Consider the following 16,498-nt stretch of genomic DNA (forward strand, 5'->3'; position numbering starts at 1 on the left):
TTTTATTTATATTCCTTAAACAATCGTTGATGCTTATGCCCCTATTGCCCATTACTTTAAGCGGCTTGACAGAATAAACTTCTTTGTCATCTTCTTTCTTTACAAACAAATTGTTTAATTTTTTATTTTCTCTGTATCTATGGAGATGACGTTGTGTTAATATTTAAATTTGTACTGAGCCTAGCAATGAAACTGTTGCCAATAATAATTGAATAGACTAATACAGAGCAGCTGGAGAGAAGCATCAGATCATAAAAGTACTTTGATTTAGAACGATACAACTCTCCCTAGCAAACCCAGGTGAAGAAACAGCGTACTGATATTATTATAGTGCTTAATTACATAACGTTGTAGACCTAAACACAAATCATTAATACTATTTCATTACTCTGATCTGTAAACTACTCTTTGTCGGGATATACGGTAGATGAAGAACTGCATATTCATCAGCATGGACCTTTAGATCGATATTTAACCGTATTCGTCCAATTCTGATTTTCTCATGAAGCTGTATAGACCTTGTTGATCATTGATCGATGAAGATGAAATCAAACTTGATCAACTGCAGCCACTTTAACAAAGTTCGAAGAGTCCAACTCCACGTTATGGATAGGAAGATCATCTGCATTATTTACCTTCTCAATTTCTGGAAGTTTATGAAGATCAACTGCATTATTTACCTTCTGAATTTCTGGAAGTTTATGAAGTTCAGTAGATATCGGCAAAACACGCTGCGAGCTTCTGTAAATGAGGTAAACAACTAGCTGAGTCATTCCTAAAAGGAAGCCAATGCCACTGGGCACCTGGAAAAAGAAAAATACGTTAATTAGAAAAGAGATGCATAGCTCTTGCCAAAGTTTACATGGAAATTGTACTAGGAAAAGGTAGAAGCTTACAGCTATAAAGATATCCTTGACTATTACAGAGTATGCAGACCAGACAAGTGCATTGAGAGTGCTGAACAGAGAGACCAAAAGAGGCATGTACTTTACACTTTTTGTTCTGATAACATCCCCCTGCAAACAAAGCAGAAAATCGTCAATTTCTCTGAAAAGATGGAATTATCTGCAAATTAGACCTTATAACTTTCAGGGCAAGAGCTCTGTGTAGTTCTAATTTGGTTTAGAACACTTTTCTTAGAAATCTGACTTAGGGGAACATTAATATGATTGAAAACTCACCACTACGGATAATGGGGAGGCATACATAGCAATAGAAAGGATGGCACTTAAAATGCCAACCAGCGACTCCCTGACTTTGTGTGCGTGCAACGCATAAACAGTGACTAGAACCACAACGACAAAAGAAACCATCATCGCAATGACTAACAGCACCGTTTTCACCTGCCAAACAAATTGAAGGAATCTGTTTCAGAAAAAATACAATTAAATATTTAGCTTCTTGCTTATATAATCTATTAGCCATCAGCTATCTACTCGTAGATAAAATAATATACCTTCTCCCGCTTAGGGGCAAAGGTCAGGAAGGACATGAGATAAATTATTTCCAGAACAAATCCTGCACCATTGATAGTCAGCAGCAAAATACTGTTGGGTTTAACGAATGGGGCTCCGTAAAGAAGCCAGAGAGAGCAGTTGAACAAGGTACAGACATATGGAAGTCCCGAATACGCTTGGGTAGACTTACACTTGTATATCCCCCAAAAAGTTGCGCTGCAATTTCATAAGCACGTTATTTTCATCAATAGTTAAAACATCACATGTTCTTCATGGTCATTTACAATAGAATAGTTTTTGGCACACAGAAGTATGGTGTACACAGTACTTACATAGGTGACAGGAAAAGTGCCAGTGAAGTTATATTTCCTGCACCCCAGAACACCACAAAACATCAGTTTAATTTGTACTTACATATAAATCCAACTTAACGAAAATCAACCATTGCACTTAAAATCAAGCTAATGATCAGATAACAAAACATAGAAACAAGCACCCATCCTACAGAAAGAAGATTACAGCCAAATTTGTACACGCAAGTCAAAACAATGATCAGATAACGAAACAATCATCTAGTCGCCCATATGGAAATCCTTGGGATGCAACAATTGAGAAGAGGGTATTTCTTTTATGAAGAAACATTATGATGCATTTATTCGTGGACAGTAATAAAAACATATGAAATAGTGGTCTGGATGTCATACCCACAATTCCCACTAAAAGCTGCACAGAAAAGGCCATTGCGCAAGAGAAGAGAAACTGCCTTTGTTGTGGTCAAAAGGAAAAATGTGTTATGCAAATTGAGATCTAATGTTATGCACAAGAAGAAGACGAAGCTGTGAAAAGCACGAAGTTTTTAGGTTTTTTAGAGGCCTGCAGATTACCTACTTGATATTATCAAGAGGGCGAACGTAGGAAGTAACGCGTTGGCCACTACTACATTGTGGAGATACCTCTTAGGAAGTAACGCGTTATTTAGGATGATAAATTAAGACAAAATTTTACTTTTTTCTAAGACACATTTTATAATTTAAATTAAGTTTTTTAACTTTTTAATTACTCTTAAACAAAGACAAAAACACGTGAGAGTTTAGTTAAGTTCTAATTATATCATCTCATTTCATGACCGCACTAAACTCTTGTGTTGCGGGAGGAACTCATCGCCTGCTACATATCCAACGGCAAAGAATGAAGCATGATCGGTTCTGCTACTTTTCCAATGGTAAGGACTGAGGCATGACCGAATGAATTTATCAGGGGCGGGAAGGGTCATCATGCAGGCCTTGATCTATATGTGGGAGGATCCCAATTTTTAATTTATATGCCTTAGTTGTATTCTTCCATGGTTTTGGAGTATTAATACAAACCAATCTGTTACAAACTATGTGAAGGCCGCATAATCTCTATTCTCTATAAAATCTAAATAAAAAATAAAAAATAATTTGTGTATAAAATTGTGAAGTGATGATTGGTTAATATTAATTAACTTTGATTTGTTATTGTTAATGAATCTTTTTCTAAATATATATTTGATTTTAATTTAATGATATGAAATGATTTGTATGTAAAAATATAATTTTATTTTTATATTGATTTTTAATTAATAAATGATAATTTTTCGTTGAGTTTAAATAAATATGGAATTTTTTATTTCATTTGAAGTGAACGATTATTATAATTAAATTATTAATCCAAAAGATAATACTAAAATAAAATCTGAGTTGCAAACAAGTGTGGTTCTTAATTAGCATTTTTATCATATGAGTAAATATTTAATGGATTCAATATTCTTCTTAAATGTGTGTGTGTGTGTGTGAGAGAGAGAGAGAGAGAGAGAAAGAGAGAGATGGTAATTATGTTGGTAGCATTAATTTCTATCAACTGTCGGCAACCTTATGGTTGGTTAATCGTCCACCGTCCAGCCCACAACCCAGCACCGTCCACATTAAAAGCAGACAAACAACAACATACAGCCATCCAAGGTCATTTTAGAATCAGTCTTCAACTACCAGTAGTTGCATATATTAATTGATATATATTAATATTATATGTCATGCAATACATGTGTTTGATATTCTAGAGAGTTCTCAGACCTCTATAAATAGAGGCATTATGCAAACATTTGAGTATCAGATGTTTATTTGATCATGGTGGATCAGTAGAGCCCATTTTGGGTTTCTCATTGTGGATCATGAGCGAATGGAATGCTGTACCATTCTATGGATTTGTAATAGATTTCAGATATGTTAATGAGTATGAAGTGGTGTAGCAAAACTTGATGTCTTTGTGTTTATCTTTGATCCTCTCTATCCACCTCCTTCAAATTATGGTTAACATATTGTGTGATGAGGGTGTGAGGTGGGTATGAGGCAGAGAGAAAATGGAAAATGGAGAGATATGGGATAGACCTTGAGGAGGGGTAATAGGGGATTAGAAAATACAACGATTTTAGTGGATTTTTTGTTAGAAAGTAAAGTCCACCAAGATATTTGAGAGGCAAGGGGGAAGAAATTATCCAATTATTAAAACACTTATCAACCTTATTAATCCTTAAGCATGTGAAGCATATAATCAACAACCATAAGAATATATACATACACAATAACACTAGATATGTTAACTAAGAAAATCTCTGATTAGAGGGAAAACACTAGTGGAGATGGTATCCACAAAATTGTGTACTAATATAAAAGTTCCTTGTTAGAGGATGGACTCTATTAGGAGCCAATAAAATACATTTAGTACATATAAATCCCTATTAGAAGACTTTTTTATCCCTATTACGAGGAGTTGTAGAAGACAGATGGACCCACTATCCAAACAACTTTAGAGACTAGACTGTTGAACTCACTATTCAACTAATCTTTGTATTATTCCTTGTAGAATAATAGAAATGGAATAGCTTCAGCTCCTCTATCCTCTTGACCCAACTTATCCTATTATGATCTCAATAGCAGATCACTAATTTCACATTCAAATAATCCCTTGGATCACTTGCACACATTTATCAACATCGCATATTATTTGCACAATTCATACTTCATACATAAATCATTCCTTTTACCACAAGGAAACAAGAGGACCTCTTCACTAGTACATTTGGGGATCAATTCCAACCTAAAGTTTTGATGGCAAGCCAATTTGGCTTGTTAAATTCATTTAAAAAATATATATGATCCTAATAACATCAAAATATGGTGACAGTTAAGTTTAGCATCAAAATTTTGACATTGTTGGGGATATAAAAAAATAAAAAGAAAAGTGATTGTTCATTCATTAATGCAAGAAAGTGTAGGCGTGGAGGAGGAAGGCTTTAGGAAGATTTTTACAGCTATTGAAGTTAAGGATTTTTATATGTTTATGATGGTTTTTCCATCATGAGAACCTTTCAACCTCTGACCTAAAAGTGTGATTTTTGTTTTCTGTTGTTTTGAATCAGCCTGAGATTCAAAATGGTGTCACTGTGTAGCTTATGATTCGTGAGTTTCTATCTTGAAATCCTTTCACCTTGTGACTTTAAAATGTGATTTTTAATGTTCCTGTAGTTACTAAATTGGCCTAAGATTTGAACTAGGTTTTGTATAGCTTACATCTAGGGCAATTGCTAGCCATTGCAGTTCTTGGTAGTTGCTTATTGTTAGGGCATCATTTTAGTTACAATGAAATGTTCTTAAAGGAAGAATCTTAAGCGTTAGTAGTTAGTCTTGGTAGTGAAATGTATTAGGGTTTGTTTATATAGTCAAATTTAGAATTTTTTATATTAGGTTTTTTTTTTTCTCTAAAATTTGAAATTCATTTGCAGCATGTTGAAATGCATGTGACATGCTGAATGTCAAAGGTAGGCCCTTTCTTTCTAGCTAATTAGATAGAAGAAAAAGTGAGAGTATGATAAAATTTCCAAACTAGACAAAAATGTATTGTTCTACTCTATTTTAAAAATAAAATATTTGATTAGTTTCATTGGAATGGGAAGTAACTTCATAAATTAGAGACCAAATCAATTGAAATGATATGATAAAGGTACTAAAGAAAATAAGTGAAGTTTAAAAGAGGAGATTTCCACAGTTCAAATTATAAAGTATGTTCCTGGGAGTAATCATGTATCACTATTTTTAATATATGGATTCCAGAATCCACTATTATGTTGACAGATTTTAAGGAATCCATATTATTTATTACACGATAAAAGATAAGATAGTGGCTTCAATTAAATCCAACTATGGCTACATCCTTGATTGGTAGTGCCCAATATTCATACAATCTAACATGAATATGATCATAAAATCAATTCTATTATTTGAAAAAAAAATCTTAACAATGAGATAAATACTTTTAGAATCTCTCCAGAGAATATAGCATAATAGTTATCAACACAAAAAAATGATTAATGGACACAGAAGAGACCTACAAAGCCCAATTAATACCTATATAACTTAGTTTCTAAATCATCTAGGTGCATACTAGGCCCATAGAAATGCCAGAGTTTAAAAATTATAACCAACACAACACAAAAATACAATGATTATCACATACCTGGACCAGCTCATACCTAGAACAAATATTAATAGCTGGTCGATGTTGGGTTTTGAGACTATTTCCCACACTCTAATAGAGTCTCATCTGATTTCAGATCAAATCCTTTGTCTCCTTTATTTTCCATTTTAATCACAATATCAATTGTTGGATCCATTCCAAACATAATTGTGTGAGGAACCATTTCATGCATATTTAATCAAATATATCATTATCGATGTACAAGGTAAGGTAAAAATGAGCATCATTCATGGACATTTCATCAAATATGTCATGGGTAATAACCCCTCTATTGCATTGGCATTCAAACACTTGTCTATCCATGTGGAAATCACCATCGATCAAGATTATTGATTTCTCTTACAACTATGTGCTTTGATTTCTTTCCTACAAGTTGGAGATAAGCCACAGCTTTCGTCACATAGATCATATCAATGGTTTGTGTTTATAGAAATAAGTCATGCATCTGGTCACTTCTATGACATATTTTGCCAATTTTCCAAATTGTAAAGTATGCAAGCTAGGCGGTGACCATTCTTAGGTAAAGCACAAACTTGTGTCACCTTTTTGTAAAGGGAAAGGCTAACAAAAGTATAACTATTCACCTCCAATGAAATCAAATTTGTATTATTATTTTGAATTTTAAATGAATTAAATGAATGAAATGTGTAGAAATGGATGAAATTTATTATTATAATTTTTAATAATTATTTGGAATAAGAATTAATTATATATCTTCTTAATCTGTATAGATGATTTTTTCACTATTGAAAAACACTAAAAGTTAGGGGTCTAGTTCCCACCACAAAACTATATGGAAATCAACTTATTTTCCTTTGATTTCAAACTATGTTAGAGAAAACATATATAGCTAGAAAAATTGAAAATAAAAATCATCTCCAGACCTATATTTTCTCTTTCACAATTATTCAAATTTCAACTCACCTAAAATCGATAATTTTCATCTCCCACCACATTTAAAAAAAAAAATCTATTCTAACCAAGACGAAAACCATACATTCTAGAAGGTGGCTCTCTCCTCTAATATGTCATATAATTTTTAAATTTTTTTAATATGATTTATTATTTTTTTCTTTCTCAAAACTAACATCGTTTCGAGTGTTAAAATATATGCTTGCAGATTTTTTTAATTACAATATATTGAATCTAATTAAAATGTTATAAAACTTATTGAGAATATTCTTGACTTTGGGTTGTATAAAATGTTGTTTATATGTTATTAAAAAAATCTCATAAAAAATAGTAAGAGATATTGAAATGCCCCCTTTTTTTGAAATGATTGTATTTGTTTAGTAATTGGATAAAAAGTACTAGATAACATGCATTTAATATACATTTCCAATTGGAAAAGTGTAAAATCATATATAAGTTAGCTTGAATTAATTCATCTAGATAATTTGTTTGAACAACATTTATTTTTAGATAGAAATACTCAAATTCAAACATTTTGATAAGTCAACATGAAAGGTGACACGACTTTGTACCTTTACTCTGTTATTATAAAGACTTAAAATTTAAATATCTTTCATGGTAGTAACCAATCACTTTGTATTATTTGGGAGATTAATGATAAAAAAATATTTGCAATCCCTTTTGATAACAATCTAAGCCATAGTATGATTGTCTTATCTCAACAACATGAATGATAGGAATTAGGCAAAATAGACTCACCTTTAGGATTGTCAATGATATTCTTAGATTTAAAAAATCACCTATTACAACTCTTAGATTTTATAATACAAAGCCAACTATAGATCATGCTTCACATCTACAATCTTACTATAACACCTTGCTTCGCAATAGCCCCCACCTCCCGCCCCCCCCCCCCCCCGCTTTTTTTTTCTCTTATCAATGATACCCATTGACTTGCATTTAAATCAATTATGATTCTCTGAAGTACTATACTCCTCATATCTGAATTTTTAACTTAATGCTTCTCTAGAGAGATTTAATAGTAAAAGAAAAATCACCTCACATATTCTTTTTAGACTCTAACATAATGTAAACAAATAATAAATATCTCTCCTATCATATATCTCAATCTTGGTATCATTGACTCCATATGACTTGTATTTTCTCATTTAAAAAGATACATAACAAAAATATTGTAACTTTCTTCCAAACTCTAGTAATTTAACTATTCTACTCTTCCAAAGGGTTTTTAGTTAATGGCTACAACACTCCAAACACCATGAAAATTATACATGAGCTTCTACTAGATTTCTTGGATGCTAATTCATTGTATTTACCATGCAATAGGAGATACTCATTATTTCTTGGTCCATTCTTTATAGGAATTAGGGTTATGATGCAGACCCATGAGAGGGTGATTTCACACAACAAAAAAAACCTTTAAACCTTCCCTAATCTCTACAAAATGAAAGCATGCAACCATTGTGGCACTTTTGTCTAAAAGTGTGCAGAATTTACTATTTATATAGTGAGTATTGAGATCTTGGTAATAACCCCATTGATACTAGGTATCCATTTAACATTAGAATTAGTTCAAGCCTCCATTTCCCTATATATAAAAATTAAGAATTGTCACAACCATGAGATAAGGGTGAAGATATTAGGAGTACATTTAAATACCAGTACACAAGTAGATTTTCACCAAAAAAATAGAAAAAAATTAATTTTACTATACAAAACCACACACACCATACCCTTCACCTTGCTTCTCTATATCTCACTCTCTATTTTCTTCATGAGATTCATTTCTTATATAATAGAATAGCTTTGAGATCACCAAAGAGTTCATCCAAGATGGTTGACCTTCCATCTTATACAACATAACATTAAGAAAAATACTATGATCCTTTCAACCAAGGTAGAGGTCTCATTTTATAGACTTGAAAAATATGCAAAGATGAGAAATGGTGGAGATTTTTTAGTTTGTGATCTTTTAGAAGTTTCCAAAACAATGTGCAGTTTAAATTGAGTTAATTTCTTTAGATAAGATAGGCTGAGGTTTCATAGGAGCTTTACATCAATACGATAATGAGTCAATATGTAAGAATTCACTGACTTTCAAAGTAAAAGAATCAATATAAGAAAAAATATTTGCATCAACATCAAAGGAATTCACATTTTATATATGCATCGACCATTGTGCATAGGATGTTAAAGACAAATATAAAGACAAACAAAGTAGCAACCCCTATCAAATGCTAGCATTGTTTTTAAAATATTTGGTGGCTTTTGAGAAATTCAACACCCAAAAGTGATGTTTTGTTGATGCTCTGCATTGTACAATCCAATATCGATTCAAAGTAAAAGGTATTTAATTTGTAGACCATAGGAGTACAAGGTAACAATTAAGTAGTTTTGTATGAATGAGTACTTTAGTAGATAATAGGGTTGCAAAGCAGCAACCCTTATCCAATACTAGCATTCTTTTCAAAATATTTTTGTGGCTTTTGATAACTTCAACACACAAAAGTGATGTTTTATTGATGTTTTACATTGTACAATCCAATATTGATTCAAAACAAAAAGTATTTAAGTTGCAAACCATAGGAGTACAAGGCAATAATTAAGTAGTTTTGTATGAATGAGTACTTTAGCAGACAATAGGGCTGCAAGATAACAATAATGTAGTTTTGTATGAATGATTATTGTGTATCGCATCATAATAGTAAGATAGTTTTGTGTATGCATATCTTTCTAGAGATCTTGAGAATATGTCTAAGAGATCCCCATTTTCTAAAATTAGTCTTCATCATAGAATTTTCTTCTTTTTCCATAAAGAGAAATACTAGCAATTTAGGTTTAAAATTTATTATTACCATATCTATAGTTTGTTGTGCATTTTTCCTTTATTATGTTTCATTTTTTTCATCAACGTTCCAACTCTCTTAACGAAAGAACCAATGATAGATCATAGAATATGATGCAAAAATTAAAACATAATTTACAAAAATAATATACCAAATAATTTTAATTAAATTTTCAAAATTACTATCTTCAATCAGATTTATATTATAACCATGCCTATTGAATTGAATTGTGCTATTGATACATTTATTATTGTTATTGCTTGTTATTTTTTATATTAATGTGGAGAAAAGTCAAATTTGAATTTCTAGGTATGAAAGAGGTCAGTAAGTTTTAACAAAAAAGACCCTAAAAACATAGAAAGAAAAAGGTAGAAGTTTAGGAGCTAATTGTCATTCTTATATTTACTACTAATTGTTATTGGTTGACCTACCATAATGGATTGGACTTTAAATGAAAAAAAAAAAACAAAAATTTCTCAAACCAACAACAGTATCAGTTAATAGTGGATTGAATTGTGCTATTGATACATTTATTATTATTATTGCTGCTTATTTTTTATATTATAGAGGAGAAAAATCAAATTTGAATTTCTAGGTATAAGAGAGGCCAATAAGTTTTAACCAAAAAGACCCTAAAAACATAGAAAGAAAAAGCTAGAGGTCTAGGAGCTAATTGTCATTCTTATATTTAATGCTACTTGTTGTAACTTGACCTAGCATAATAGATTGCATTTTCAATAAAATATAAAAACAAAAATTTCTCAAACCAACAACATTATTAGTTATTAGAAGATCCTAATGTTTAGTTTATAGTTGTATTCTTCCATGGTTTTGCCCCTGATTTGGGTAGAGTGGGGCACTGGGGTAGTCAAACCAAGCAGAGTCAGGGGCACAAGGGGTAATCAATTTTTTTCTTAATGTAGCACCACCTTCCATATTGGTTTCTGACATAACAACTTCCTCATCAAGAACCTTTGATTTCGAACTCTCACCATCCTTAACTCCCTTCCTATTAACTTTTATAGGCTCCCTATAATGACCCATATTAGGTTATATACAATTTGGGTCTGATTTTGATTACCAATTAGTAGGTTTAATTTTAAATTATTTTTTATCTTGATTATTCAAGCATGTAAGAAATGGATATATAGTGGACCCTAATTTATTATATCCACTTATGTAAAATGTGATATTCTTATCTAGTATAATGGGATGTACAATTATAGCTTCTTGTAAAAAGGTATATGATAGTAGGGGTCAATGCTAAAGAAGGGTGTAACGCTTCTCAGACATGTACAAGAAATAGAATAGGAATCTGAACTTAGGAATAAACTGAAGGGCTGGATGGTATAGAATGCAATGCCATGACACTGTTCAAATCCATGAAGACTTGTGACTAATATAACAAAGAAGGGGAGGGGCCATCACCAACATCACAAACTATGGGTGAGAGTTGTTGAACTCATTTGGCATCTTACTTGTTGTGTTATATTTCTTATTTTTATTATACAAAAGATAAATTAGTCAGTGTATATGATTTCATATTTTATTTTAAAGGCTACTTTATACAATAACATTTTGTAATTATTTTCTTAGTTATTGTAATTAAGTTGCTTAAATTAAGAATGACAGAAAACTTTTTAAGCATGTCCATCATTAATTATTTCTACCAATGAGCTATATAGAGTGATTATTTCTCAATTGATAACACCTCCATTTTTTTTTGTTGTGATTTGTGAGAGCTTTTTGTACACTTGCTCTTACATAGCCATGCTTATTTACTATAAAAGGTGTCACTATCTAAAGAATTAATGGATTTTTTTTTTAATTAATGAAAGATAGAATGTCATATCATCTTGTCACTCAAAAGATCTATTTTATGTAGAGGTGATAATTATATCCATTTATCAATATAAATCACAAAAAAAAGAAATTATGAAAGAAAATACTATATATATATATATATATATATATATATTTGTCTTCTCGAGAAAAATGCATAACTTATTATAGGTACAACCTTTCATAGGTAAAAAAGAAAGAACACTAAACTAAAATTGAAGAAAAATATAACTTTTAATGTCTAATTAGAAAGTACACAATCAATAATTAGATATGTATTTTGGTTAAAGTAATATATCATGTATTTTTTTAACCATTTGATCCATTGAAATTCAAAAAAGAAAAAGAAAAAGTGGCCTAGACTATTTAGTTATTAACTAAATTAATCAAATTGGCATTACCATTTAGTTTCATAATTGAAATTATAATATAGATTTGATTTTGATGAATGTCAAGTAGTGGATGCTAGTTTAGTTAGTCATGTATAAAATAGAATATATGTTTGTCACTTTGCAATATCAAATGTTTGCCTCTAAACTTTGTCTACTAGAATAAAGGTTTGTTATTTGTGTTTTATAAAATTTTGTAGTCATTTACACTTGTTCTTATTTACAAACCCTATGCTCATTGGAGTAATCAATGAAGGACAACAATCACATCTTATAATTGCACAAAGATGTCCCTTGTGAAATTTGAACTATTGTTTGTACAATGAGAACTCATTACTCCAAACAACTAAGTCAAACCCATTAGATAGATCTATTGAATTTGTAAAATATAGCTATCATTAAATACTTAAATAATACTTTATTCATTTATTTTTTAAGGATAATATAGAATGTATATTTTGTTCAAAAATCAAATCATACCTCATTTTTGTTCAAAATACTTTTGAAAATTATTATTACTATATCTATAGTTTGTTGCGTATTTTGCATTTATTGTGTTTCAATTTTTTTATCAATGTTCCAACTCTCTCAACAAGAGAACTAATGATAGATCATAGAATATGATGCAAAAATTAAAACACAATTTACAAAAAAAAATACCAAATAATTTGAAATAATTGTACAAAATTACTATCTTCAACCATATATATAGATATTTTCAAACCATGCCTATTGAATTGAATTGTGCTATTGATACATTTATTATTATTATTGCTGCTTATTTTTTATATTATAGAGGAGAAAAATCAAATTTGAATTTCTAGGTATAAAAGAGGTTAGTAAGTTTCAAGCAAAATGACCCTATAAACATAGAAAGAAAAAGCTAGAGGTGTAGGATCTAATTGTCATTCTTATATTGAATGCTGCTTGTGATTGCTTGACCTAGCATAATGGATTGCACTTTAAATGTAAAACAAGAACAAAAATTTCTCAAACCAACAATGTTATTTATCAATGGATTGAATTGTGCTATTGATACATTTATTATTATTATTGGTTCTTATTTTTTATATTATAGAGGAGAATAATCAAATTTGAATTTTTAGGTATAAAAGAGGCCAATAAGTTTTAACCAAAAAGACCCTAAAAACATAGAAAGAAAAAGTTAGGGGTCTAGGAGCTAATTGTCATTCTTATATTTAATACTACATGTTATAGGTTGACCTAGCATATTGATTGTACTTTAAATAAAAACAAAAACAAAAATTTCTCAAACCAACAACATTATTAGTTATTAGTGGAAACAAATATATAAGCAAGCACATCCCTTACTCTCACCCAACCTGTCACATAATTTGCTTATCACCCTTTTCTCATATTAATGACTTTCATTTTAAAGTTCTATAAAACAAATTGATTATAAAAATATAAAAATATAAGTTTTAGAAAAATATAACATTGTCTTTGTATAGATCTAATGAAATTTAAACCGTCAAATACGATTAAAAAGTGAAAAAAGGACCATTACAGCCATCATTACAGCCGTCAAATTCAAGGCGTGAGCAACCACAAAGCTAATGAAAAGTAATGTCTTGTTTCTAAACACAAAAGGACGAGTTGTAGAATAAGGTATATTTCTTGTCATGAAAGAAATTGAAATGATAGAGGTCTCTAAGCAGCGTGACACCCTCTTGTTTTGTCAGGCATCCTTTTCTTAAAAGAATGAAATTGACTTGTCTCATGCTAACTGAGAAAGATCAAACTTATCTACAACAATTGCAGGTACCTATAATGCAGATCTTTTTGGCAGGGTCGATTTTTGAAGCTAATATTTTATTAAACTTTAAATAAACTAATGACAATAAAAAATCAGACATTATAATGTGATATCCTATATTAAATTTTAATTAATTAATAACTATTGTCAAACAATTTAGAATAAACTTCTTTGATCTTCTTTCTTTACAAACAAATTGTTTAATTTTTAATTTTCTCTGTACCTATGGAGATGGTGTTGTGTTAATATTTAAATTTTTACTGAGCCTAGCAATGAAACTGTTACCAAGACTAATAGAATAGACTAATAAGGAGCAGCTGGAGAGTAACATTAGATCATAAAAGTACATTGATATAGAACGATACAGCTCTCCCTAGCAAACCCAGGTAAAGAAACAGCGTACTGATATAATTACAATGCTTCATTATATGACGTTGTAGACCTAAACACAAATCATTAAGACTAATTAATTAGTCTGATCTGTAAACTACTATGTCTTGTGATATGCGGTAGAGGGAGAACTGCATATTCATCAGCATGGACACTGATACTCGAAAGAATTTATTATTTAAGCACAAAGCCAAGGAAATAATTCAATATTCAAAAACGGCAATAAAGGCTCCCCAGTGTCTAAACTCTCCGGAAACCTGAATCCTGTCTTAAACTCAAAAATTGTGAACAAAAGTTGAACTAAAAAATTGTGAGCAAAAATTCCTGGAATTTGTATGGTACTGCTAGCTTCACAATCTCATTTATTTTCTGGCGACGCTTTTGATTTTTATATTGATTCAGTATTACTGAAAAAGGTGAGCTTTAGATCGATATTTAACCGTATTCGTCCAATTCTGATTTTCTCTTGAAGCTGTATAGACCTTGTTGATCATTGATCGATGAGAATGAAATCAAACTTGATCAACTGCAGCCACTTTAACAAAGCTTGAAGAGTCCAACTCCACGATATGGATAGTAAGATCAACTGCATTATTTACCTTGTCAATTTCTGGAAGTTTATGAAGTTCAGTAGATATGGGCAAAACAGGCTCCGAGCTTCTGTAGATAAGGTAAACAACTAGCTGAGTCATTCCTAAAAGAAAGCCAATGCCATTGGGCACCTGGAAACAGAAGAATACGTTAATTAGAAAAGAGGTGCACAGCTCTTGCCAAAAATTACAGGGAAATTGTACTAGTTAAACGTAGAAGCTTACAGCTATAAAGATATCCTTGACCATCATTGGGTATGCAGACCAGACAAGTGCATTTATAGTGCTGAACAGAGAAATCAAAAAAGGCATGTACTTTACACTTTTTGTTCTGATAACATCCCCCTGCAACCATAATAGAAACTCGTCAATTTCTCTGAAAAGATGAATTCATATGCAAATTAGGAGTTTTTAACTTTTAGGGCAAGAGCTCTGTGTAGCGATAATTTGGTTTAGAAGAGTTTTCTTAGAAATCTGACTTAGGGGAACATTAATATGATTGAAAACTCACCACTACGGATAATGGGGAGGCATACATAACAATTGAAAGGATCACACCTAAAGTGCCAACCAGTGACTGCCTGACATTGTGTGCGTGCAACGCATAAACAGTGACTAGAACCACAACGACAAAAGAAACCATCATCGAAATGGCTAACCTCGCCGTTTTCACCTGCCAAACAAATTGAAGAAAATCCATGTCAAAAGAAATAGAAATATTATATTTAACTTCTTGCATAAAACCTAGTTAAGCAGTCACTATGTACAAGGTTTATAAAATTCAGTAGTCACCAGATGGCCTTCAGCTATAAACTCATAGATAGTGTAATTATATACCCTCTCCTGCTTAGGGGCAAATGTGAGGAAGGACATCAGATAAATTATTTCCAGAACAAATCCTGCACCATTGATGGTGAGCAGCAAAATACTGTTGGGTTTAACGAATGGGGCTCCGTAAAGAAGCCAAAGGGAGCAGTTGAACAAGGTGCAGACATATGGAAGTCCTGAATACGCTTGGGTAGACTTACACTTGTATATCCTCCACAAAGTTGTCCTGCAATTTCATAAGCACGTTATTTTCATCAATAGTTAAAACATCACATTTTATTTATGGTCATTTACATTAGAATAGTTTTTGGCACAGAGAAATATGGTGTACACAGTACTTACAAAGGTGACAGAAAAAGTGCCAGTGAAGTTAGATTTCCTGCACCCCAGAACGCCACAAAACATCAGTTCGTACTCATATAGATCCAACTGAGTGAAAGTCAACTAATGAACTTAAATACTTGCTATTGAAAATGAGTAACCAGTCCTACAGATAAACTTGTGCATACAAATCAGAAAGAAAATTATAGCCAAATTTGTACATGCAAACTTCACAACAATGATAAGGTAACAAAACAATCACTCAAATAAAAAATTTGGAACGCAAGTATTAAGAAGAGGGTATTCTTGTAGGGAAGGAACTATTCATTAGAAGTTTTACCATTTGAAAAATTCAAGTATTTATGACCCACTTAATCGTGGACAGTAAGAAGTTCAGAGATAGTGGTCCAGATGTCATACCCACAATTCCCACCAAAAGCTGCACAGAAAAGGCCATCGAACAAAAGAAGGCAACTGCCTTCGTTGTGCTAAAAAGGAAAAATATGTTATGCAAATTGAAATCTGCACAAGAAGAAGATGAAGCTGTGAAAAGCACTACGGTTCTAAGAGT

General features: G+C 31.3%; 2 protein-coding genes across 2 annotated transcripts; both read right to left on the reverse strand.

The window, feature by feature from the left end:
• Positions 1-247: 247 nt before the first annotated feature.
• On the reverse strand, positions 248-2,262 carry LOC149560155 (bidirectional sugar transporter SWEET16-like). The gene is made up of 6 exons (XM_089823561.1): positions 2,162-2,262; positions 1,790-1,826; positions 1,457-1,673; positions 1,182-1,343; positions 897-1,016; positions 248-803 (listed from the first exon to the last, which is right to left on the reverse strand). The coding sequence occupies exons 1-6, from the start codon at positions 2,196-2,198 to the stop codon at positions 549-551; spliced, it is 828 nt and encodes a 275-aa protein (XP_089679687.1). The 5' UTR covers positions 2,199-2,262; the 3' UTR covers positions 248-548.
• Positions 2,263-14,483: 12,221 nt separating this feature from the next.
• Positions 14,484-16,468, reverse strand: LOC149560156 (bidirectional sugar transporter SWEET16-like). Its single transcript, XM_089823562.1, has 6 exons — positions 16,348-16,468; positions 15,949-15,985; positions 15,616-15,832; positions 15,290-15,451; positions 15,004-15,123; positions 14,484-14,910 (listed from the first exon to the last, which is right to left on the reverse strand). The coding sequence occupies exons 1-6, from the start codon at positions 16,382-16,384 to the stop codon at positions 14,701-14,703; spliced, it is 783 nt and encodes a 260-aa protein (XP_089679688.1). The 5' UTR covers positions 16,385-16,468; the 3' UTR covers positions 14,484-14,700.
• Positions 16,469-16,498: the final 30 nt, after the last annotated feature.

The sequence above is a fragment of the Cupressus sempervirens genome, chromosome 4, assembly GCF_028749045.1.
Source record: "Cupressus sempervirens isolate cs-2001-9-10 chromosome 4, ASM2874904v1, whole genome shotgun sequence".
Lineage (NCBI taxonomy): Eukaryota > Viridiplantae > Streptophyta > Pinopsida > Cupressales > Cupressaceae > Cupressus > Cupressus sempervirens.

Excerpts from the sequence above, each read along its gene's own strand:
- LOC149560155 (XM_089823561.1), bottom strand. The coding sequence starts at position 2,198 with ATGGCCTTTTCTGTGCAGCTTTTAGTGGGAATTGTGG. Across the intron at positions 1,017-1,181 it reads CCTCCCCATTATCCGTAGTG|GGGGATGTTATCAGAACAAA; the intron begins GTGAGTTTTCAA and ends CTTTGTTTGCAG. Across the intron at positions 804-896 it reads TCAAGGATATCTTTATAGCT|GTGCCCAGTGGCATTGGCTT; the intron begins GTAAGCTTCTAC and ends TTCTTTTTCCAG.
- LOC149560156 (XM_089823562.1), bottom strand. The coding sequence starts at position 16,384 with ATGGCCTTTTCTGTGCAGCTTTTGGTGGGAATTGTGG. Across the intron at positions 15,986-16,347 it reads GCTTTTGGTGGGAATTGTGG|GAAATCTAACTTCACTGGCA; the intron begins GTATGACATCTG and ends TCTGGGGTGCAG. Across the intron at positions 15,452-15,615 it reads TTGCCCCTAAGCAGGAGAGG|GTGAAAACGGCGAGGTTAGC; the intron begins GTATATAATTAC and ends TTTGTTTGGCAG.